At 44.4% G+C, this 25,766-nt stretch overlaps 1 protein-coding gene across 2 annotated transcripts; it reads left to right on the forward strand.

Annotated features, from left to right (window-relative positions):
• The first annotated feature begins 3,109 nt into the window (after positions 1–3,109).
• b3gnt9 (UDP-GlcNAc:betaGal beta-1,3-N-acetylglucosaminyltransferase 9) lies at positions 3,110–25,510 on the forward strand. 2 transcript variants are annotated; one of them, XM_008111733.3, is made up of 2 exons: positions 3,110–3,393; positions 24,028–25,510. In XM_008111733.3, exon 2 carries the CDS (start codon positions 24,095–24,097, stop codon positions 25,331–25,333), a length of 1,239 nt encoding a protein of 412 aa, XP_008109940.1. In that variant the 5' UTR covers positions 3,110–3,393; positions 24,028–24,094; the 3' UTR covers positions 25,334–25,510. The 2 variants fall into 2 exon arrangements, with proteins under 2 accessions (XP_008109940.1, XP_008109941.1); XM_008111734.3 differs by lacking the exon at positions 3,110–3,393 and adding an exon at positions 5,683–6,682.
• Positions 25,511–25,766: the final 256 nt, after the last annotated feature.

The raw sequence follows: 25,766 nt of genomic DNA on the forward strand, positions 1-25,766 counted from the left end.
CAGTCCAGGTTCTTTGGATTTCTGAAAGCTCCTGGTGTCAAACATTATTATTATTATTATTATCATTATTATTATTATTTTATATTATATATTCCCCAAGGCGAGAGAAGGTGGAATATAAATAAATGAAGATGGCAAACATTCAGTAAGTGACAATGGCTTTGCATTACACACCCTCTTAGGTATTGCATTATAACATTACTTATTTACAGCTCAAAATAAGCAATTAAGCCTCCCTGATCCTCTCAACCTGGGATCAGTCTTCCCTGTGCCTCATCAAAGCACAGACTGAACTCCTTTTTTAAACTCTGCACTTCTTCCACAAAACGACAGTTGGCTCCGCCCACTTCTCTATGGCAACCAACCTCTGAGTGCTGAGATGCAATAACTGAAATACTGACCCTTTTAAAACACAAACACACAATTAAACATAACATCTGTAAACCAAAAATTCATACTTCATTACAGTGATTGTGTGTCTTGTTTCACATCTTCCAAGACAAAGAGCAACGTCGGATCCCGTGATCCCGTTCAATTTCCAACCAGACTTGCTTAGCTTCAGCAAGATTGTCATAACTTCTGCAACCATAGCCTCTCATATTTCATTTTATTTTTGTACTGCCTCGCATTTGGATTGTAGTTTTATACTTTTTATACTGTCTTCAAAACGCCAGAGGGATGGACATGCCGCAATATTATTACCTACATTTATTGTAATGGGCACTAATGTCTACTACCATAATTTGCATCCTTTTGTATACTGTAACACTTACTTTATAATAGTTAAGACCTAATGTATGAACTGCTGCAATGATTTCTGGTTTCCCTCCTTTGAAAGCTGTTGTTTTTAAACATAGACAAAAATATGGCAAAAATCAAATAAACATGCTCTCAGTGATGCAAAGGAACACATTGTTTACTTGCAATACCTCTCAGGAATGTTCTCAAAGGCCCAAAGGGAAAATTGTTTCATGCTCCGAAGCATATTAGCAAGACTTGACTTTTAACATTTAGAATGGTCTCAATTTGGAAAAGAAGAGGAAATACCATGAATGGACTTGCAGGACTAACAATCACTAAACGAACAGTCAGTAAATATGTAACGTGTGTTTGTGTGTGTGTATATATATATATATAAATGTGTGTGTGTGTGTGTGTGTGTGTATACATACAATAAGTGCTACATAGCATTACTGCGTATTGAACTACTTTTTCCATCAAATTTGTTGTATAACATGATGTTTTGGTGCTTAATATAAAAAATCATAACCTAATTTAATGTCTAATGGGCTTTTTCTTAATCTTTCCTTATTATCCAACATGTTCGCTTATCCAACGTTCTGCCGGAATGTTTATGTTGGATAACTGAGACTCTACTGTATAATACTGTATAATGCCTCCACCTTCGTAACTCCTCAACAGCTGGCAGTCCTGGTCTGTGGCAGATCCATTTGGCGGGAAGCCTTAGCATTCAACGGTTGTGTTGTTAAAGTGCGAAGTATGGAACCCTGTGCAGACGGTTGGTCAATGCGACTTAAGCAACGTGCAGTCATTGAATCATTGACAGCAGGAAGTCAAAAGAGAAATTTTAAGCATCATCGGCATTTCACAAGATCGTGTGGGTCACATTATTGCTTTGCTTGGCTATCGGAAGATCTGTGCACAATGGGTCCTGTGAGACGTTGGTTGCAGGAACAGAGTGTCAACTTCTTCCGTGACGGCTTCAGAAAACTTGTTCATCGTTGACAGAAATGTATCCAATTGTCTGGTGATGATGTAGAAGAGTGAATAGTGGTCGTTAAAGAGCACATTCTAAGGATTGTTTCTGCGTTTGATTTATGAAAATATTTCCATCCAAAGCCAAATAACGAACATGGAGGCATAACTCTCATAGAGAGTAGTCATGGCTACGCATGTATTTGTGTGCCCAATAGGACCCATCATCACCCTGAATAGATTGACAGCCCTGCTAATCTGTTTCAAAGTGATGATCTTATACCGGCACATTATTGGCTATCGGAAGATCTGTGCACGATGGGGACTGTGAGACGCCGGTTGCGGAAACAGAGTGTCGACTTCTTCTGTGACGACTTCAGAAAACTTGTTCATCGTTGGCAGATGTGTATCCAATTGTCTGGTGATGATGTGGAAGAGTGAATAGTGGCAGTTAAAGAGCACAGTCTAAGGATTATTTCTGCATTTGATTTATGAAAATATTCCCATCCAAACTCAAGTAACGAAGGTGGAGGCATTGCTTTTCGTTCAACCCTCGTAGAGAGCAGTCATTTATTTTATTTATTTATTTACAGTATTTATATTCCGCCCTTCTTTCTCACCCCGAAGGGGACTCAGGGCGGATTACAATGAACACATATATGGCAAACATTCAATGCCAACAGACAAACAACATACATTAGACAGACTCAGAGGCATTTTTAACATTTTTCCAGCTTCACGATTCCGGCCACAGGGGGAGCTGTTGCTTCACCGTCCAGTAGTGGCTGTACTTTCGCATTCCTTTCCTCATGTTTTGCTGGCAGTTTTATGGTGTTGTAAATTAGCCTCCCGCATAAAGCGTCCCTAAATTTCCCTACTTGACAGGTGCAACTGTCTTTCGGGGCTGCATAGGTCAACAGCAAGCCGGGGCTATTAATGGCTGGAGGCTTAACCTGACCCAGGCTTCGAACTCATGACCTCTCGGTCAGTAGTGATTTATAGCAGCTGGTTACTAGCCAGCTGCGCCACAGCCCGGCCCCGGTAGTCATGCCTACGCATGCGCGTGTGTGCCCAATGGGACTCATCATCACCCTGAATAGATTGACAGCTTTGCTAATCTATTCCAAAGTGATGATCTTATACCGGCGCTACTCTTCCAAGGGTTAGAGGCGATTTATTTCCTCTTCTACAAGGAGATAACTTTACAGCTTGCTTTTCATTTCCCCCAAAGGACAGTATGGGGCCCTTTGTGGGCCATTGTGGTGGGCCGACAACGCAGCCGCTCTCATGTGCAGCCAAGCCCATTCCTTGTCTTTCCTATTGTTTTTTTCCTGCAGGGCAGCTGGCCAACATCTGCACCACAGCTGCCCCTCCTCCTTTGGACTGAAACATCTGCTTGGATCACGTGACAGGCGCTTGGAGGCAGTCTGTTGCACGGTCTTTTTCCCAACACATGCAAACTTTGGAGAGATGACACTGGGAAGGAGGAGGGATGTGCCGTGTCTGCATGCAACGAAGGAAAGAGATCCGGCGTGGCTTCGCTGAGCTAGGATTTCCTGGGCTATACGTTCAGAGGCCGGGGCCTGCCAGAACTAACGCGGGCCAGATGTGCCGACTTGGCAGCCGTGCGCCCAAACTTTATCGAAAGGATGCGCCGCTGACGTGATTGCGTTGGATGTAAGTATACGGACACTTTAATTCTGGGTTGGGAGGAGAATGTGCTCTTCGGATCCCTCATCTTCAAGGTTGCTGTATGTTTTCTGGGCTATATAGCTATGTTCCAGAAGTATTCTCTCCTGACGTTTCGCCCACATCTATGGCAGGCATCCTCAGAGGTTGTGAGGTACATTAGAAACAAGGCAAGTGAGTTGTAAAAGGCTTTCATGGCCGGAATCACTGGGTTGTTATGCACTTTCTGGGCTGTATGGCCATGTTCCAGAAGCATTCTCTCCTGACGTTTCGCCCACATCTATGGCAGGCATCCTCAGAGGTTGTGAGGTACATTGGAAACAAGGCAAGTGAGCTGTAGAAGGCTTTCATGGCCAGAATCACTGGATTGTTATGCACTTTCTGGACTGTATGGCCATGTTCCAGAAGCATTCTCTCCTGATGTTTCGCCCACATCTATGGCAGGCATCCTCAGAGGTTGTGAGGTACATTGGAAACAAGGCAAGTGAGTTGTAAAAGGCTTTCATGGCCGGAATCACTGGGTTGTTATGCACTTTCTGGGCTGTATGGCCATGTTCCAGAAGCATTCTCTCCTGACGTTTCGCCCACATCTATGGCAGGCATCCTCAGAGGTTGTGAGGTACATTAGAAACAAGGCAAGTGAGTTGTAAAAGGCTTTCATGGCCGGAATCACTGGGTTGTTATGCACTTTCTGGGCTGTATGGCCATGTTCCAGAAGCATTCTCTCCTGACGTTTCGCCCACATCTATGGCAGGCATCCTCAGAGGTTGTGAGGTACATTAGAAACAAGGCAAGTGAGTTGTAAAAGGCTTTCATGGCCGGAATCACTGGGTTGTTATGCACTTTCTGGGCTGTATGGCCATGTTCCAGAAGCATTCTCTCCTGACGTTTCGCCCACATCTATGGCAGGCATCCTCAGAGGTTGTGAGGTACATTGGAAACAAGGCAAGTGAGCTGTAGAAGGCTTTCATGGCCAGAATCACTGGATTGTTATGCACTTTCTGGACTGTATGGCCATGTTCCAGAAGCATTCTCTCCTGACGTTTCGCCCACATCTATGGCAGGCATCCTCAGAGGTTGTGAGGTACATTGGAAACAAGGCAAGTGAGCTGTAGAAGGCTTTCATGGCCGGAATCACTGGATTGTTATGCACTTTCCGGGCTGCATGTCCATGTTCCAGAAGCATTCTCTCCTGACGTTTCGCCCACATCTGTAGCAGGCATCCCCAGAGGTTGTGAGGTCTGTTGGAAACTTGGTTTATATATCTGTGGAAGTTCTTGGGTTATCTTCTGCTCTCTTTTCCCTTCTTTCATCTTCCTTGGCTGCCCAGTTGTCAATGCACACAATGTGTTGTTGAAGGCTTTCATGGCCGGAATAACTGGGTTGCTGTGCGTTTTCCGGGCTGTACGGCCATGTTCCAGAAGCATTCTCTCCTGACATTTCACCCACATCTATGACAGGCATCCTCAGAGGTTGTGACGTCTGTTGAAGTTTCCCCACCACATAGATACATACATATTTTCGCTTTTATTATGTGTACTAGCTGTGCTCGGCCACGCGTTGTTGTGGCTTATGGGAATCATTTGTTGACCAGGTAGAATAGCAGTGAATAGCCTTGCAGCCTCAAAGCCTGGCCGTTTTCTTCTTATGCGAATCCTAGTTTGGTGAGCTGGAATACAAAGGAATAGGCTTTCTGCTTGGAAGGCTGGGTACTTGTGTTCTAGGGGAATGGTTTTTTGGCCAATTTGAATTGCACTGAATAGCCTCGCTGCTTCAAAGCCTGGTTGCTTTCTATATATGGGCATCCTTCCTTGGACAGGTTGAATGGGACGGAGTAGCTTCGTGGCTTCAAAGCCTGGGGATTTTCAACTGAGGGGAAATCTTGGTTGGTCATGTTGAACAGCACTGAATAGCCTTGTTGTTTGCAAGCCTGGCTGCTTTCTACCTTGCAGAATCCTTGCTTGGCCAGTTTGAATGGCAATTAATAGTAAATTGGACTATTTTTTCTATTTTTTTTAATTGAAAGACATAGACTGGATGACTATGTCTTTTGCGGCCAAATTTGGTGTGATTGGGTTCAGTGGTTTTGTTGTTTACTCCATAATAAAACGTCACATTACATTTTTATACATATAGATACATGGTGTAGCATGTTCAAGCATGATCTGCTGAACTTGTGGACTGAAAAGTTGCAGATTTGAATCCAGGGAGTGGAGTGAGCACCCGCTGTTAGCCCCAGCTTCTGCCAACCTAGCAGGTTGAAAACATGCAAATGTGGGTAGATCAATAGGTACTGCTCCGGCGGGAAGGTAACAGCGCTCCATGCAGTCATGCCAATGGCCACATGACCTTGGAGGTGTCTACGGACAACGCTGGTTCTTCGGCTTAGAAATGGAGATGAGCACCAACCCCCAGAGTCGGACACGACTAGACTTAACGTCAGGGGAAACCGGTTGAGTTCTCTTCTCCCAGTTGTGCTGTGGGTCAGTCTTCCACCAGAAAAAGCACCAAGACACAAGCTGGTAGATTCCAACAGATTTTATTGTACAGAATACCAGAACCTTCTCTTTGGCCCATTTATATAGGGGCTCTCACACACCAGAGGGTAATTGAGGTTTTATGGCTGGCCCGTTTTATGGCTGGCATCTGTTCTTTGTCAGCCGACCGGAGATGTCAAAGACTGGAGATCATGACAAAACCTTTACCTCTATCTATAGATATATATACACTCCACTTGCTTCACTGCCTACAGAAACTCTGAAGATGCCGTTAGCCACAGATGCAGGCGAAACGTCGGGAGAGAATGCTGCTGGAACATGACCATACAGCTTGAAAAACTCACAGCAACTCAGGACATTAGTGACTGGTTGTTTCGGGCATGTTGATGGGTTTTGTATCCTAGTGCAGTCAGTCCCTGCCAGCCTGGTCTTGGGAGAACCAAGCCCCTCGGTCCCCCATGAGAAAAGTGGAAAAAGAAATAAGCCATTCATGCTCCGGCACAAGCCAGGCGTCTGTCCAAAATGGCTTATTTTTACTCTTGGCCCGGCTTTCGGGGAAAGTTTCCCACTGCCTTCCTTCCCTCGGTATGACCAAGAAGGATTTTCCTGTAAGAACCCTGCCACGGAGACAGCGCTTGCGATGGCACGGCCCCGGCAGGAAGATTTTGCAGAGCCTGGCATCTGCCCAAGCAGCACATCGGAAGAGTTTTGTGCTTTTGACTAAAGGAGGAGACCCCGACGTGAGACCTCCAGGCCGGAATCATCCCAAGTGAATCCAGGTCTGTAGAGAAGGTTGCAGGGAATCCATTGTGCAAATAACCCTAGACTCTTTCTTCTTCCTCTTCTCTGTAGCTTTTCTTTCAACTGTTCCTCTTTTCTGCAACCATTCTCTCCTCTACAATGGACTACAATGTCCATTTATCCCGCTCGACAACTGTTCAGGATCTAACAAGAATCGTAATCTAATCTATCTACAGCAGGGGTCCCCAAACTAAGGTCCGGGGGCCGGATGCGGCCCATCGAAGCCATTTATCCGGCCCCCACGGCACAAGAGCATAAGGGGATTGGGCTAAATGACCCAAGGGGTCTCTTCTTCTCTTCCAACCATTATTATTATTATTATTATTATTATTATTATTATTATTATTATTATTATTATTATTAACATTGAGGCTGGGTGGCCATCTGTCAGGCATGCTTTACTTGTGCTTTTGGTGCACAAAGGCAGAAGGGAATTGGACTAAATGGCCCAAGGGGTCTCTTCCAACTCTCATTATTATTATTATTATTATTATTATTATTATTATTATTATTATTATTAACATTGAGGCTGGGTGGCCATCTGTCAGGCATGCTTTACTTGTGCTTTTGGTGCACAAAGGCAGAAGGGAATTGGACTAAATGGCCCAAGGGGTCTCTTCCAACTCTTATTATTATTATTATTATTATTATTATTATTATTAACATTGAGGCTGGGTGGCCATCTGTCAGGCATGCTTTACTTGTGCTTTTGGTGCACAAAGGCAGAAGGGAATTGGACTAAATGGCCCAAGGGGTCTCTTCCAACTATTATTATTATTATTATTATTATTATTATTATTATTAACATTGAGGCTGGGTGGCCATCTGTCAGGCGTGCTTTACTTGTGCTTTTGGTGCACAAAGGCAGAAGGGAATTGGACTAAATGGCCCAAGGGGTCTCTTCCAACCCATATTATTATTATTATTATTATTATTATTATTATTATTATTATTATTAACATTGAGGCTGGGTGGCCATCTGTCAGGCGTGCTTTACTTGTGCTTTTGGTGCACAAAGGCAGAAGGGGGTTGGACCAAATGGCCCAAGGGGTCTCTTCCAACCCTCTTTATTATTATTATTATTATTAACACTAGCTGTGCCCGGCCACGCGTTGCTGTGGCAAAGTGGTGGGTGGTATTGGTTAAAAATTGTTGTGTAATTTTTATTTGACGTTATTTGTATTTTTAAAAATTAATTTTATTGTAAGTTATCTTTTCATTTATTATATTTTATTATTTTCTTGTATTATTTTTAGTTATTTTCTGTTATTATAGTATTTTATTGTATTAATTTTTTGTGTTTTTTATTATTTTTTATTGGGTTGCTAGGAGACCAAGTTGGAGGACCTTAGCCCAATAACTGGCAGCAATTGGATAAAAGCAATTATTCCTCTCTCTCTAATTAGGACTTTATTTTTCTTTTCTTTTTGTTGTATCAACCTAGAGGCGTGGATGATGGGTTGTGTTGTCAAATTTCGAGGTTGGGGGGCCTGTAGTTTTGTTGTTTTGTGGGTCGCCGTGATGCCATCACTTTTTTATATATATAGACTAGCTGTGCCCGGCCACACGTTGCTGTGGCGAAGTATGGTGGTATGGGAAATAAAGTATTGAGGAATTGGTGGTAGTTAAGATAAAGGGTCCCCTGGGCTGAGTGGGTTGCTTAGGAGACCAAGTGAGCGGAGCTTAGCCTTCTAACTGGCAGCAATTGGATAAAAACAATTATTCCTCTCCCTCTAATTAGGACTTTATTTTTCTTTTCTTTTTGTTGTATCAACCTAGAGGCATGGATGAGGGGTTGTGCTGTCAATTTTCGAGGTTGTGGGGTGTTTACTTTTGTTGTTTTGTCCGCTGCCGTGATGCCATCACTCTTTTATATATATAGATTGAGGTTGGGTGGCCATCTGTCAGGGGTTCTTTGCTTGTGCTTTCAGTGCAAAAAGGCAGAAGGGGATTGGACTCAATGGCCCAAAGGGTCTCTTCCAACCCTCTTTTTTATTGTTGTTGTTATTGTTGTTGTTGTTGTTATTATTATTATTATTGCTCAGTGGCCAGCTATAGTCTGGCCCTCCAACAGTATGAAGGATCGTGAACTGGCCCCCTGTTTAAAAAGTTTGGGGACCCCTGATCTACAGCAAAACTGGATTTCTTCACTTGCCTCCTTTGAGTGCTTTCCTTTTTAGCATGCCTTTGCTGCAGTTGCTTTGCATCTTTCTGTTTTTCTTGGCCAAGAGGAACAGATTCCAAGGCTGACCATTGCACGGCTGGATACGTGAAAGAAATCCGATTGGCTGGATTCAAGTCCCGATTCAAAGCAAGGAGTTAGGTCTGAATCTCGCCTCCAGCTGCCTTTAAACTCTTCATGGTTGGAATCACTAGCTGTGACTTTTTTGGGCTGCATGGCCATGTTCCAGCAGCATTCCCTCCTGATGTTTCGCCTGCATCTGTAGCTAATGGCATCTTCAAAGCTTCTGTTGGCAATGAATCAAGTGGAATGTATATGTATTTAATGTCCAGGGTGGGAGAAAGAACTCTTGTCTGTTTAAAACAAGTGTGAATGTTGCCATTAGCAAGCTTGAATAGCATTGAGTAGCCATGAAGTTTGCAAAGTCAATCAGTGAGGGGCAATGTTTGAGAATTATATAAAGATGGATGAAAAATAAATTAATAGCACTATGAACGATGGACTTTAAACAATAGAGGAAAATAAGCTTTGTAAAAAAAGTTTAGGATACATAAAGATTTGATAATCAAGGGGTAAAGGAAGATGAACAGAAGTCAACTATATATTATATTTTTATATTATTATTATTATTTGTTCTTCTCCTTTTTTTCTTTTTTCTTTTTTTTGAGGGTAGGTAGGTAGGAAGTGGTGACTGGACACTAAACTCATTTCCTCACTTTCTTTAAGAAATCTGTTCTCACTCTTTTGCTGTACATTTTTGAAAAATCATAATAAAAATTATTTTTAAAAAATCAGTGAGGGTATCTGCATAGAGGTAGCCTGCCCTCTGTTGCCTGGAGGCATCCTCTGTTTGGGAGGTGTTAACTGGCACTTGATTATTCGCTGTCAGGACATTCCACAGATATATACAACGCACTCCACTTACTTCGCTGCCAACAGAACTTCTGAAGAAGCCAATAGCAACAGTTGTAGGAAAAAACGTCAGGAGAAAGTGCTACTGGAACATGACCATACAGTCTGGAAAACACACAACAACCTTGAAACTCACAGCAATGTGTTGTCGAAGGCTTTCATGGCTGGAATCACAGAATTGTTGTGCATTTTCCGGGCTCTATGGCCATGTTCCAGAAGCATTCTCTCCTGACATTTCACCCACAACTGTGGCAGGCATCCTCAGAGGTATGAGGGTGAAATGTCAGGAGATAATGCTTCTGGAACATGGCCATACAGCCCGAAAAACACAATCCAGAAACTCAAAGCAACCCATCCAAACTTGTCTGTTGTGTGTGCCAAGTAGCCACATCTGTAATTCTGTATTTGTTTTTGTCGTGTGCCTTCAAGTTGTGCCTGATTTATGGCAAATCTATTTTCTTAAAAAGAAAATGGGTTCCCTGGAACTACAAAGACAAGTACCCACTATTACAGTAATACAGAAATCATTAAACCTAAATTTAGTTCAATACAACAATATGAAAACAGATACAAAAGGCATTGTTAAACAATCAAACAAAGGACTGTGACATTCACAGTAAAAACAGTATTTTTCTCTTGAAGGATGAATTTACTCCTCTTCTCATAAACAATAAATGTTCTTTAGTTCTTTAATTGTTCCAAATATACAAACTGAGTCCTCTTCTTATATATAATTACTAGCTGTGCCCGGCCACGCGTTGCTGAGGCAAAGTGGTGGTGGTATTGGTTAAAAGTTGTTGTGGAATTTTTATTTGACATGATTTGTATTTTTTTAATTAATTTTATTGTAACTTATTTTTTTATTTATTATATTTTATTATTTTGTTGTATTATTTTTAGTTATTTTGTTATAGTATTTCATTGTATTAATTTTTTTAGTGTTTTTAATTATTTTTAGTGTTTTTTTATTGTTTTTGATTGGGTTGCTAGGAGACCAAGTTGGAGGAGCTTAGCCTTCTAACTGGCAGCAATTGGATAAAAGCAATTATTCCTCTCCTTCTAATTAGGACTTTATTTTTCTTTTCTTTTTGTTGTATCAACCTAGAGGCGTGGATGATGGGTTGTGTTGTCAAATTTTGAGGTTGGGGGGCCTGTAGTTTTGTTGTTTTGTGGGTCGCCGTGATGCCATCACTCTTTTATATATATAGATTGTTCTTGTTTCTTTATTATGGATAGTAGACTCCAAAACCACAACCGATTTCAATTCAAAAGAGTCTTCATCAGGTGGATTGTAGTTCTTTTTTCAGTTGTTTTAAGGTTTTTTTTAATGTGGATCAGAAAGATCTAGGTTTTAACACGCATACTCTGCAAACAGTTTGATTCCAATTCAATACAATTTTTTTCTTGGTAGGATTTCTTCTGAGAAGGTGTGCCATTGATTTCCTCCGTGGATGAAAAACTAGCCTTGTCCAAGATCCCCCAATGCGTTTCCATGGCCGAGCAGTTTTCAAACCTTGGTGTCCTAAATGAACGTTCAAATTATTACATTTCACTGGCTCTATGCCTATATACAGGGTGAGGATAACATTGTAATGAGGGATCATAGTGGTTTGAGGGTTGGATTATGACTTTGGAGACCAGGTTCAATTTGCCACTCAGCCGTGATAATCCACAGAGTGGCCCTGGTCAAATCACACACTCTCATAGAATCATAGAATAGTAGAGTTGGAAGGGACCTCATGGGCCATCCAGTCCAACCCCCTGCTAAGAAGCAGGAAATCGCATTCAAAGCACCCCCGACAGATGGCCATCCAGCCTCTGCTTAAAAGCCTCCAAAGAAGGAGCCTCCACCATGGCCCCGGGGAGAGAGTTCCACTGTCGAACAGCCCTTCTCACAGGGAGGAAGTTCTTCCTGATGTTCAGGTGGAATCTCCTTTCCTGTAGTTTGAAGCCATTGTTCCCTTGTGTCCTAGTCTGCAGGGCAGCAGAAAACAAGCTTGCTCCCTCCTCCCTATGACTTCCCTTCACGTATTTGTACATGGCTATCATGTCTCCTCTCAGCCTTCTCTTCTGCAGGCTAAACATGCCCAGATCTTTAAGCCACTCCTCATAGGGCTTGTTCTCCAGACCCTTAATCATTTTAGTCGCCCTCCTCTGGACGCTTTCCAGCTTGTCAACATCTCCCTTCAACTGTGGTGCCCAAAATTGGACACAGTGTGATTCCAGGTGTGGTCTGACCAAGGCAGAATAGAAAGAGGGGGAGCATAACTTCCTTGGATCTAGACGCTATTCCCCTATTGATACAGGCCAGAATCCCGTTGGCTTTTTTAGCAGCCGCATCACATTGTTGGCTCATGTTTAGCTTGTTGTCCACGAGGACTCCAAGGTCTTTTTCGCACACACTGCTGTCAAGCCAGGCGTCCCCCATTCTGTATCTTTGATTTCCATTTTTTCTGCCAAAGTGAAGTATCTTGCATTTGTCCCTGTTAAACTTCATTTTGTTAATTTTGGCCCATCTCTCTAGTCTGTCAAGATCGTTTTGAATTCTGCTCCTGTCTTCTGGAGTGTTAGCTATCCCTCCCAGTTTTGTGTCGTCTGCAAACTTGATGATCGTGCCTTCTGACCCTTCGTCTAAGTCGTTAATAAAGATGTTGAACAGAACCGGGCCCAGGACGGAGCCCTGCTTGTGGCACTCCACTTGTCACTTCTTTCCATGATGAAGATGACGCATTGGTGAGCACCCTTTGGGTTCGTTCGCTTAGCCAATTACAGATCCACCTAACCGTAGTTTTGTCTAGCCCACATTTTACTAGTTTGTTTGCCAGAAGGTCGTGGGGGACTTTGTCGAAGGCCTTACTGAAATCCAGGTACGCTACATCCACAGCATTCCCTGTATCGACCCAACTCGTAACTCTATCGAAAAAAGAGATCAGATTAGTCTGGCATGACTTGTTTTTGGTAAATCCGTGTTGACTATTAGCAATGACCGCATTTGTTTCTAAGTGTTCGCAGACCACTTCCTTAATGATCTTTTCCAGAATTTTGCCTGGTATTGATGTGAGGCTGACCGGACGGTAATTGTTTGGGTCGTTCTTTTTTCCCTTCTTGAAGATCGGGACCACATTCGCCCTCCTCCAATCTGCTGGGACTTCTCCCATTCTCCAAGAACTCTCGAAGATAATTGCCAGTGGTTCTGAAATAACTTCCGCTAGTTCCTTCAGTACTCTTGGGTGTAGCTGATCTGGCCCTGGGGACTTGAACTCTCAGCCTTATAAAAATCCATGGGGTTTGGTATGTTTTGGAATAGGAGGATATCCAGGGGGTTTCCATAACCACAACACTAGTGGGATTTGGTACAGCGTAGGTCTTCACGTGGATCTACTGTACGATATTGAGCCACAGAGAATCATGGTCCTAGAGTTGAGAGATTTTGCTGCGAACTCAAAGATGCTGTGAACAGAGCTGGCAAGTTGTTTTACAAGCGCTGGAGAAAGTGGTGGGAATAAGGAAATGCTGTTGTGTTTTAACAGCAAAAGGCCAAAGGAGTGTGAGCCAAGCTCCACTGCAGAGTCCAAGTTCACTCTCAGCACAGAAGAGCCATAAAACTGGCTCTTTCCTCGAATTTGCTGACTGGCCAAGAGGTCGCATTTCATCGATTGTCCAGTTCGTTGCCTGTAAGCAAACACGGAGCAGGAACTTGTCCTAGCAAGTGTTCCAAATAAGTGTTGTTGAAGGCGTTCATTGCCGGAATGACAGCGTTGTTGTGTGTTTTCCGGGCTGTATGGCCATGTTCCAGAAGCATTCTCTCCTGATGTTTCGCCCACATCTATGGCAGGCATCCTCAAAGGTTGTGAGGTATATGGAGAAACTAAGCAAGGAAAGTTTATATATTTGTGGAATGTCCAGAGTTGGAGAAAGAACTCTTGTATGTTTGAGGCCAGTTTGAATGTTGTAATTAATCGCCTTGATTAGCATTAATGGCCTTGCCAGCTTCATGTCCTGGCTTTTTCCTGCCTGGGGGAATCTTTTGTGTGGAGGTGTTACCTGCCCCTGATTGATTCATATCTGGAATTCTCTTTTCAGAGTGTTGTTCCTTATTGACTGTCCTGATTTCAAAGTTTTTTAATACTGGTAGCTAGGTTTTGTTCATTTTCATGGTTTCCTCCTTTCTGTTGACATTATCCACATGCTTGGATAACTGAATCAATTAGGGGCAGCTAACACCTCCAAACAAAAGATTCCACAGGCAGGAAGAAGCTAGGACATGAAGCTTGCAAGGCCATTAATGCTAATCAAAGTGGTATATACTCGAGTATAAGCCGACCCAAATATAAGCCGAGGCACCTAATTTCACCACAAAAAACTGGAAAAACACTGACTCATGTATAAGCCGAGGGAGGTAAATTTCAGAAATAAAAATAGATACCAATAAAATTACATTAATTGAGGCATCAGTAGGTTAAATGTTTTTGAGTATTTACATAAAGCTCAGATTTAACATAAGACTGTCCAACTCTGATTAAATCATTATTCTCATCTTCTTCAATGTAAATGTGCTTATGTATCCTTTTAATAATAACAGAATAAAATAATACATGTAATAATAATAATAAATACAGGAAAATAATACATGTAATAATAAATACAGTAAAACAATAAATGTAATAATAATAATAAGACCAGAGTGAAATAATAAATGTATTATTAATAATAAAAAATGGAGTAAAATAAATGTAATAGTAGCAACAATAATAGAGAAAAATAATAAATGTAATAATACCAATAATAGAGAAATATAATAAATGTACCATATATTCTTGAGGATAAGCTGACCCAAATATAAGCCAACCAGGACCCTCACCGGAGTATAAGCTGAGGGGGAATTTTTCAGTCTTAAAAAAAGGGCTGAAAAACTAGGCTTATACTTGAGTATATACAGTAATCACCTTGATTAGCATTAATGGCCTTGCCAGCTTCATGTCCTGGCTTTTTCCTGCCTGGGGGAGTCTTTTGTTTGGAGGTGTTAGCTGCCCCTGATTGATTCATATCTGGAATTCCTCTGTTTTCAGAGTGTTGTTCCTTATTTATTGTTCTGATTTTAGAGTTTTTGTTAAATACTGGTAGACAGATTGTGTTCATTTTCATGGTTTCCTCCTTTTTGTTGAAATTGTCCACATGCTTGTGGATTTCAACGTCGTCTCTGTGTAAATAAATACGTCAGGAGAGAATGCTTCTGGAACATGGCCATACAACCCGGAAAACACACAACAATCCTTTTCAAATAAGGCTTGGAGAGTAGGTGACTCATTTGCAGAATTTTCTTGAGATGGAAAGACAAATGATAAGAGATCCATCCGCACGAGGCCTGAAGCTGGATTTGCAATTAAAGCAGCACAAATATAAAAATGTTGAGCACATTGCTCCCATCATTATAGAAAATCACACATATATGGAGTGACTACTGTACATATGCACATATAAATCACTCAGGCCTCCCCAAAGTGGAACCTTCCAGGATGCCTTGAGGATAATAGGAACTGTAGTAATTCTGGAAGGCATCAAGTTGCCAAAGGCAGATGTTAAAAAATACAATTTCTTTTCCAATGAGATTTTTTCAGATCTTTTTCGTCTCTTGTGCAATATTCAAGGGCCTTCCCTCCCACAAAGAGATTCCGGGCTCTGGCCCAAACATTGGAGGCTCCAGGATTTTGCTGGCTTTTGCAGAGCTGTTGGCAGGCGAAATCTCTCAATCATGGAAAATGCGGGTTCCCATCCCAACACAGAGTTGAGCCAAGGCCCAAGCCTACAAAGCTAAACTGGGCCAGAATTTGCTGCCAGGGTTGTCATTACAGTATTCTTACCCTCTTATATCGGTGTGATGAACCATGGGCCTTGTAGTCCTGCTCAGGACATTGTAATCCCTGATGAAGATGAAAACTTGGGTTTTTTACCTTCCCAGTCTGAACTGGATTCCTCTCAGCCAGATCCTTCCCAGGCAGATCTGGAAACCTTGCACCTGCAAGAAAGTTGTGCCCCAGAAGTATGTCAAACAACCCCAGAGCCTACTTCTCCCGTGTTCTTGCGCCGGGAGTTTTGTAAACAACAGAGAAGTTTGGATTCAGCTTCGCGCAGGAGTGCGAGGATAGCAGCTAAGAATGTTGCCAATTAACATTGGTTCTCGTGAGAATCTTTAAGGAGTTTAACATCTGGTCTCAGAGTTTAGCTTTCGTTTCTGATTCCCAGAGAACCGCTTTGGTGAGAAAGTTGGACTCTATATAGGTGTTTTGCCCGCGTAGCAACTTCGCGGAGTCAATTCGTCAGCCTACGGAGCGAGTTGTGTCTGGACAGCGCGCTCCGATTCAAGCCTCGCTTCAGCTCAAGCCTTGCCTTGCTATCCAGCCTTCGCCTTGCTTCCCAGCCTTTGTTTACCTACGGACTTTGCCTTGTTTCCCAGGACTAATCCTTGCCTTGTTTCACGGATTTTACCAAGTTATTCCACGGACCTTGTTCTTGTTCTTAGTTACCTTGTTCCACGTTCAAGCCTTGTTTCAAGTATCAAGTTATTTCCTAGCCACGCTCAAGTTTTATGGACTAAGGACCTTGTCATCTCCCCTCACTTTGCTTGGCAAAGTGAGTGTTTCGGTTATTGGATTACAACTTTGGACCTTAATATTTCTTATTGGACATTGCTTTTTTGGACTAATTCTGACCTTTCCTGAAGGGTCTAATTCTGGACTATTTTCTATACTTGTTTTTATTAACTTTATATATTCCTTCAATAAAGATATTAGTTAGATTCTGGCCTCTGTGTATGGTTATTGGTGCCTCTGCCGCCTGGGTCGTGACAGTTTGACTCCGCCACCCATAAGCACCAACTAACCGAGGCCAGGATGTCTACCGGAGCCGCGCCGGCTGGACAGCCGCTCAGCTACACCATCAGCAAGGACGAAGTGGACCGCATCCGTGACAGACTCAACGCGCAGGATGGAGAAATAAAAGGGTTGAGGGAGCGCGGAGTTCGCCTCCCGGCCATGGCGTTGCCTACCAAGTTTTCTGGAGAAGCTGCTAAGGTTCATGTTTTCCGCCGCCAATGTCAAGCTTATCTAGAGGCCCGTGATGCCGAGTTTCCCCAAGAAGACATCAAGGTGGCGTGGGTCTACAGTCTTCTAGACGGACCAGCGGCTAGCTGGGCGACGGCCCTGTTTGATCAAGCCTCCCCCCACCTAAGTTCAGCACAACGCTTCTTGGATCACCTTAAGGAGACCTGGGGAATCGAGGACAATTTGGAGGCAGCCGGTCACAAACTCCGGCGCCTCCTTCAAGGAGACAGACCCATGTCTCAGTACATAGCCGAGTTCCGCGTGCTGGCCCACAACACCGGCTGGAACGATGTAGCCCTCAGAGGACAATTTCGGGAGGGTCTCAACATTGAAATGCTGGAAGAAATCTCCAAGGTGGATCCTCCCCAGACCCTCGAGGCACTCATTGATCAATGTTTACGGGCTGAAGTCATGATTGCCAACAGGAAACAATGGGTTCGAGGCCAGGGCGGTAGAGCCGGGGCAAAACCCCCCGCTCCCGCCAGTGTTCAGCCACGTCCGGTGTGGAGACCCCCGCCGCCAACCCCATACCCCAGAGGAGGCGAGGAGGTGCCGATGCAGTTGGGCAATGTGCGTCCCAGACTAGATGCCGCCGAGAAGGCCCGTCGTCAACGCTTGAACCTCTGCTGGTACTGCGGGAATGGGGGCCACTTCGCCAGAGAGTGCCCAGCCAAAGGGAAGCCTGCCGCCCGTCTTGCGGCGGCGTCCTCCACGGAGTCGAAGGCGTCTGAGCCGACTGGCACACAGCCGGCGGGGGAAGCCAACGACCGGGTGTAGAGAGGCTCGCCAACCCGGTCAAAAAATCCATCCAAGAGCCGCCAACCGGGGTCCTGTTCCTTCTCGTGGTCACATTATGGTCAGCAAAAAGGGGACCCGTCATGATCCACGCCATGATAGACTCTGGAGCTACCAACAATTTCATCGATAGAGAGTATGCCGACTCTCTGGGATTACAATATCATGATTTCAAGAATGCCCGTGTGGTGCAAGCCATAGACGGCCGTCCCCTCAAGACGGGCCCCGTAAGCCAGTGGTCGGAACCCACCAGGATGTGGATAAGGGAACATATGGAAGAGATTTCCTTCTTTGTTACCGAGGTTCCCCATTTCCCTGTGATTTTGGGAATTCCATGGCTGACACTCCACGACCCTAACATCTCCTGGTCCAACAGAGAACTGCAGTTTGCTTCACCGTACTGCCAAAACCATTGCCTCGTAGCCAAGGTATGCCATGCCACAGACTCCGAGCCCATCATCACCTTGCCAAAGAAGTACTCCGAGTATTGGGATGTATTCAATGAGAAAGAAGCCGAAAAATTACCCCCACATAGACCTTATGACTGTGCCATTGACTTGGTGGAGGGGGCCCCGATCCCGCGAGGGCATCTCTACTCCCTGACTGAACCAGAGCAAGAAGCTCTCAGGGAATTCTTAGAGACAAACCTTCGCAAGGGGTTCATCAGACCCTCTCAATCCCCAGCCGCCTCCCCAGTGATGTTTGTGAAGAAGAAGTCAGGGGAATTACGCTTGGTGGTGGACTACAGAGCATTGAACAATATCACCAAGCGGAACAGCTATCCCCTGCCCTTAATCTCGGATCTACTGGACCGACTTCGAGGAGCCAAGGTCTACACCAAGCTGGATCTTCGGGGGGCTTATAATCTAGTTCGCATCAGAGAAGGGGACGAGTGGAAGACCGCCTTCCAGACTAAATTCGGATTATTCGAGTCCCGAGTTATGAATTTCGGTTTATGCGGAGCTCCCGCAACGTTCCAGCATTTTGTCAACGATATTTTTCAGGACTATCTAGACAGATTCTTGATAATCTACCTGGACGATTTTTTGGTGTTTTCCAGATCACAATCAGAACATGAGAACCACGTCAAAATGGTGTTGCAACGACTGCGGGATCATGGACTTTATGCCAAGCTAGAAAAATGCGCTTTTGATCTACAAGAGGTAGATTTCCTTGGCTACCGCATCTCGCCTCTAGGGCTTTCCATGGATCCAGCCAAAGTTTCAGCAGTATTGGAATGGCGGGCGCCAACTAACAAGAAAGAGGTGCAGCGTTTCTTGGGGTTCGCGAACTACTACCGCAAGTTCATTCCAGATTTTGCCCGCTGGTCCGACCCCATCACTAGCTGCATCCGTGGAAAGCAGCCTTTCCGCTGGACTGATCAAGCAGAGAAAGGGTTCCAGCAACTGAAGAAACTATTCACCTCCCAGCCAATTCTACAGCACCCAAATCCTGGAACCCCTTTTGTGGTGCAAGCGGACGCCTCTGATGTGGCAATTGGGGCTGTACTCTTACAACCGGTGGGAGATCACCTCCACCCCTGTGCCTTTTATTCTCGTCAACTAACCACACCAGAGAGGAATTACACCATTTGGGAAAAAGAACTACTGGCCATAAAGGCAGCCTTTGAAACTTGGAGACATTGGCTAGAAGGGGCCAAATTCCCCATTGAAGTCCACACTGATCATCGTAATCTAGAACATCTAAGAACTGCCCGCAAACTAAATCAGAGGCAGCAACGTTGGGCTTTATTCTTTGAACGTTTCAACTTCCAGATCCATTATGTGACCCCAGCTCAAACCAAGCAAGCAGACGCCCTGTCACGTAAACCGGAATACGCTGCAGGACGCAAGGAGACCTTTGAATCCCAACTGCTACAACCTGAGAACTTTGCCACGCTCACAGTGGGGAACACCAAATCCAGTCCCATTGGTTCAACTTCCCCTACTCCAGGACCCATCTGTGCTCAAGAAATCAGGGCTAGTCAGCAAGCAGATGCCTGGGCGCAGGACCAACTTCGCCAAGGTCTGCATTTTCCCTTTTCGCTTAAAGATGGGCTGCTCTGCTATAGAAATCATGTTTATATCCCACCCGGACCGGGCAGGGAAAAAGCGCTTCGTCTGTGTCATGACTGCAAACCAGCAGGACACTTCGGACTATTTAAAACCATGCATTTGATCCTAAGAGATTTTTGGTGGCCCAAGATCCGCAAGGATGTGGAAAAATATGTCAACACCTGCCCAGTATGCCAGCGCTCCAAGATACGAAGGGAGAAGTCCTCAGGGCTTTTGCACCCCCTTCCTACCCCATCTCGCCCATGGGAAATAATTTCCGCGGATTTCATCACTGACCTACCACCTTCCTGTGGATTCACCACGATCTTAGTGGTGGTGGACCTATTCACCAAGTTAGCCCATTTCATTCCCTGCGAAGGCCTCCCCACGGCCAAAGAAACTGCGGATCTATTTCTTCAGCATGTTTTCAGACTACATGGATTGCCCAAGAGTTTAGTCACAGACCGTGGATCTCAATTCACCTCTCGTTTTTGGAAGGCACTACAAAAACTACTGGGCATAGACTCTCGCTTATCTTCAGCTCATCATCCCCAAACAGATGGGCAAACGGAGCGCACCAATGCCACTTTGGAGCAGTATCTTCGCTGTTATGTAAACTACCAACAGGACAATTGGGCTTCTCTGTTACCACTGTCTGAGTTTGCCTACAATAATGGAGTTCAAGCTTCTACAAAAGAAACGCCGTTCTTTGCAAACTACGGTTTCCATCCACGTTTCTTTCCCCCTGTCATTGAAACTTCAGAAGTTCCCGCAGCAGAGGATTGGCTGCAGGAACTCGCAGCGGTGCAACAACTTTTGCTCCAGCAACTGGACCAAGCCAAGGAGGACTATAAACGCCACGCTGACAAACACCGCCAGCCGGGCCCCGAAATCAAGGTAGGAGATCGGGTTTTTCTGTCCACTCGCTTTCTGCCCTCCCACCGCCCATGCCGGAAGTTAGATGCCCGCTTCATTGGCCCCTATCCAGTGGTGGCGCAATTAAACCCCGTGACTTTCAAACTCCAACTTCCGCGTTCAATGCGCATTCACCCAGTGTTTCACCGTTCCCTGCTCCTTCCGGCGGATGGTGTGCGTCCTGATACAGACCAACCAGCCCCCCCTCCTGTTTTGATGAATGGGGAGGAGGAGTTCGAGGTTGAGGACATTTTGGATTCTCGCTTTCATCGCCGCCGCCTACAATATCTCATTGACTGGGTGGGTTTTGGGCCTGAGGAACGCTCTTGGGAAGACGCCTCCACAGTCCATGCTCCTGATCTAACCCGTCGCTTCCATCTGACCTATCCCACCAAACCGCGACCTCGCGCTTCGGGGAGAGGACCCCAGTTTGGGAGGGGCCCTGAGGAGGGGGATAGTGTGATGAACCATGGGCCTTGTAGTCCTGCTCAGGACATTGTAATCCCTGATGAAGATGAAAACTTGGGTTTTTTACCTTCCCAGTCTGAACTGGATTCCTCTCAGCCAGATCCTTCCCAGGCAGATCTGGAAACCTTGCACCTGCAAGAAAGTTGTGCCCCAGAAGTATGTCAAACAACCCCAGAGCCTACTTCTCCCGTGTTCTTGCGCCGGGAGTTTTGTAAACAACAGAGAAGTTTGGATTCAGCTTCGCGCAGGAGTGCGAGGATAGCAGCTAAGAATGTTGCCAATTAACATTGGTTCTCGTGAGAATCTTTAAGGAGTTTAACATCTGGTCTCAGAGTTTAGCTTTCGTTTCTGATTCCCAGAGAACCGCTTTGGTGAGAAAGTTGGACTCTATATAGGTGTTTTGCCCGCGTAGCAACTTCGCGGAGTCAATTCGTCAGCCTACGGAGCGAGTTGTGTCTGGACAGCGCGCTCCGATTCAAGCCTCGCTTCAGCTCAAGCCTTGCCTTGCTATCCAGCCTTCGCCTTGCTTCCCAGCCTTTGTTTACCTACGGACTTTGCCTTGTTTCCCAGGACTAATCCTTGCCTTGTTTCACGGATTTTACCAAGTTATTCCACGGACCTTGTTCTTGTTCTTAGTTACCTTGTTCCACGTTCAAGCCTTGTTTCAAGTATCAAGTTATTTCCTAGCCACGCTCAAGTTTTATGGACTAAGGACCTTGTCATCTCCCCTCACTTTGCTTGGCAAAGTGAGTGTTTCGGTTATTGGATTACAACTTTGGACCTTAATATTTCTTATTGGACATTGCTTTTTTGGACTAATTCTGACCTTTCCTGAAGGGTCTAATTCTGGACTATTTTCTATACTTGTTTTTATTAACTTTATATATTCCTTCAATAAAGATATTAGTTAGATTCTGGCCTCTGTGTATGGTTATTGGTGCCTCTGCCGCCTGGGTCGTGACAATCGGAAAGAAAACCAAATCCGCCCAGAACAAAAGCAGCGCTTAATCGGAGACTCTCCGTCATATTCAGAGCTCAAGATATAAGAGTTATGTGCAGCTGACTAAGATCTGGGAAGGCAAAAATGGCTCTGGGTCCATTCCAGTCCGGTTTCAGGCTCGGCCATGGAATGGAGAGAGCTTTGGTCACTTTGGAAGATGATCTACAGCGAGAACTCGACATAGAGTGTATCCCTGTTCGTTCTCTTGGACCTCTCAGCGACCTTCGATACCATCCATGGTATCTTTAATGAAGTACGAATTTTTAGTTTACAGATGTTATGTTTAATTGTGTGTTTGTGTTTTAAAAAGGGTAAGTATTACAGTTATTGCATCTCAGCACTCAGGCTGGTTGCCATGGAGAAGTAGGCAGAGACAATTGCCGTTTAGTTGAAGAAGTGCAGAGTTTAAAAAAGAGAGTCAGTCTGTGCTCTGATGAGGCACAGGGAAGATTGATCCTAGGTTGATGGGATCAAGAAGACTCAATTGTTCATTTTGAGTCGGTTTAAAATAAGTTTGGTGACTTATTTAATGTAGTCTGTGTCCTGGTAAGGCACAGAGAATCTGTGATCGTATATCACAGGGGTGACTGCGGTTTAAAAGTAGTAGAGAAAGAAGTTTTAACTACTTTAAGTAAAAGAAGTGACACTTTAGAGAGTTTGACTCATCTCATTCTAGTATTGTAACTGTTAATAAAAATACCTCTAAGTGAGAAACAACATTGTAACCACTACGCTCTGTGCCTGAATACTCTTGTTATTGTTCTTTCAACATCTAAGCCTCTGTCGCATGTATTATAAACCAAGTTACGCTACCATCTAAAGCGAATAAGAAAAAGAAAGGAAAAAAAAGTAAAAGGTCTCCTCCCTGAGTCTTTGGTGGTTGCATTTTTACAAATTGGTGGCAGTTGTTATTAGCTCTTCGCAGTATCCTTCTGGATCGCCTGGCTGGGATGGGACTTGGAGACACTGTTCTGCAGTGGCTCCACTCCTTCCTGAAAGAACGTACCCAAATGATGGTGTTGGGGGACACCGGCTCGACCTCACGACTGTTGTCTTGTGGGGTCTCACAGGGTTCAGTTCTGTCCCCCATGTTGTTTGACATCTACATGAAGCCACTGAGAGAGATCATCAGGGGTTTTGGAGTTCGGTGTCATCTGTACACAAATGACACCCAACTCTACTACAGTAGAGTCTCATTTATCCAACATAAATGGGCCGGCAGAACGTTGGATAAGTGAATATGTTGGATAATAAGGAGGGATTAAGGAAACGCCTATTAAACATCAAATTAGGTTATGATTTTACAAATTAAGCACCAAAACATCATGTTATACAACAAATTTGACAGAAAAAGTAGCTCAATACGCAGTAATGCTATGTAGTAATTACAGTAGAGTCTCACTTATCCAATGTAAACGGGCCGGCAGAATGTTGGATAAGCAAATATGTTGGATAATAAGGAGAGATTAAGGAAAAGCCTATTAAACATCAAATTAGGTTATGATTTTACAAATTAAGCACCAAAACATTATGTTATACAACAAATTTGACATAAAAAGTAGTTCAATACACAGTAATGCTATGTAGTAATTACTGTATTTACGAATTTAGCACCAAAATATCACGATGTATTGAAAACATTGACTACAAAAATGCGTTGGATAATCCAGAATGTTGGATAAGCGAGTGTTGGATAAATGAGACTCTACTGTACTATATTTACGAATTTAGCACCAAAATATCATGATGTATTGAAAACATTGACTACAAAAATGCATTGGATAATTCAGAACATTGAATAAGTGAGACTCTACTGTATTTTTATATTATTATTATGCCCCGATTTACTGCAAGTGATGGAATAAACTGCTCTGACCTCTCTCTTCTTTATTTGCAGATGGAAAAGGCCAGCAGACCATTCTCCTAATACTACAACGAACGTCTCTTGGAAATTTGTGAAGACAATGAGAGTTCAACTGAAGGGTGATGCCATCTGTACACTCTTCTTGGTGGTAGCGCTCTTCACCATCCTCTATTCCCAGCTGGGCCACACTTCCCTTCGAGAAGAACCAGTGAAGGTCCAGAGGAGGCCTTCACCAGCAACAGGCAGGGCTTTCCATGCCCTCCAAAGAAAGCTGGATGCCAGGCCTACAGCATCAGGGCCCGGAATTATTTCTGCCATGAAGGAGCTCAAGGTGGCCAGTGAAAGCCACGTGGGCACCAGTCCTCCACCCTCAACACCTTCCGCCTTTGATTTCAGGCAGTACCTTCGGGACAAGGACAACAGGAAGTTTGATATTCTCATTAACCAACCAAAGAAGTGCAAAAGGAACCCAGGCGGCCCTTTCTTGCTCATTGCTGTCAAATCCCTGGTTGAGGACTTTGACCGCCGGGAGATTGTCCGGAAAACCTGGGGAAGGGAAGGGTTGGTGAACGGAGCCCAGGTCCAAAGGGTTTTCCTCCTGGCCGTCCCAAAGAATAAGACAACTTTGCCGACCTGGGAGATTCTCGTTCAACAGGAGAGCCAGATGTATCGGGACATCCTCTTGTGGGACTTCCTCGATACCTTCTTCAACTTGACTCTGAAAGAGATCCATTTCCTCAACTGGGCTGACGAGTTTTGTTCCAACACCAAGTTCATCTTCAAGGGCGATGCCGACGTCTTTGTCAATGTGGAGAACATTGTTCACTTCCTCGAGAGCCGTGATCCCAACGAGGACCTCTTCGTCGGAGATATCATCTACAACGCACAACCGATCCGAAAGCACAAGAGCAAATACTACATCCCAGAGACAATGTACGGGTTGGGTATGTATCCGGTCTACGCTGGAGGCGGAGGGTTCTTGCTCTCCAGCAGTACCATGAGGAAACTCTCCCAGGCCTGCAACCAGGTGGAACTCTTCCCCATTGACGACGTCTTCTTAGGCATGTGCCTGCAAAGAATCAACCTGAAGCCTGTCATGCATGAAGGGTTCAAGACCTTTGGGATTACCAAGCCCTCCGCAGCCCCTAACCTACAGACTTTCGATCCTTGTTTTTACAAAGACCTCATGGTGGTCCATAGCCTGAAAGTGGCAGAAATTTGGTTGATGTGGAACCTGCTCCACAATTCGCGACTCTCTTGCACACAGAGGAAGCAAATCAAGAAGGCTTTCCGCTGGAAAATGAAAACAAAAGTGACGACTCTTGGTTATCCTGCTTGAAGTTGACATACAAACAGTCATGTTCCACACCCAACACAAAAGACACTGAATCACAGAATCCTCGAACTGGACGAGGCCACAAGGACCAGCTACTCCAACCCTGTCATGCCCCATACACTGCTTACACATTAGCCAACATTACATTAAAACTATTTAGTTTTCATGGACAAATTTCAAGGCATGGATGTAGTTATTGAGTCAGTTCTGAACATGGTGATTGTATGTGGAGGAGAACATGGGGTGAGAACCCTATACCAGGGGTTCTCAAATTTTTTAAGTGGAGGGCCGATTCACTTAGTAAATAGTAAAAAAAAAAAAGTATTGTTTCTGTGTGCCTTCAAATCATTTCAGACTTAGGTCAACCCTAGGTCTAAAGTTTAGGACAGAGGCCAGGTAAGTGACCTTGGAGGGCCGCATCCAGCCCATGGGCCTT

Source organism: Anolis carolinensis, unplaced genomic scaffold (assembly GCF_035594765.1).
Source record: "Anolis carolinensis isolate JA03-04 unplaced genomic scaffold, rAnoCar3.1.pri scaffold_9, whole genome shotgun sequence".
Taxonomy (NCBI): domain Eukaryota; kingdom Metazoa; phylum Chordata; class Lepidosauria; order Squamata; family Dactyloidae; genus Anolis; species Anolis carolinensis.

Excerpts from the sequence above, each read along its gene's own strand:
- b3gnt9 (XM_008111733.3), top strand. The coding sequence starts at position 24,095 with ATGAGAGTTCAACTGAAGGGTGATGCCATCTGTACACTCTTCTTGGTG.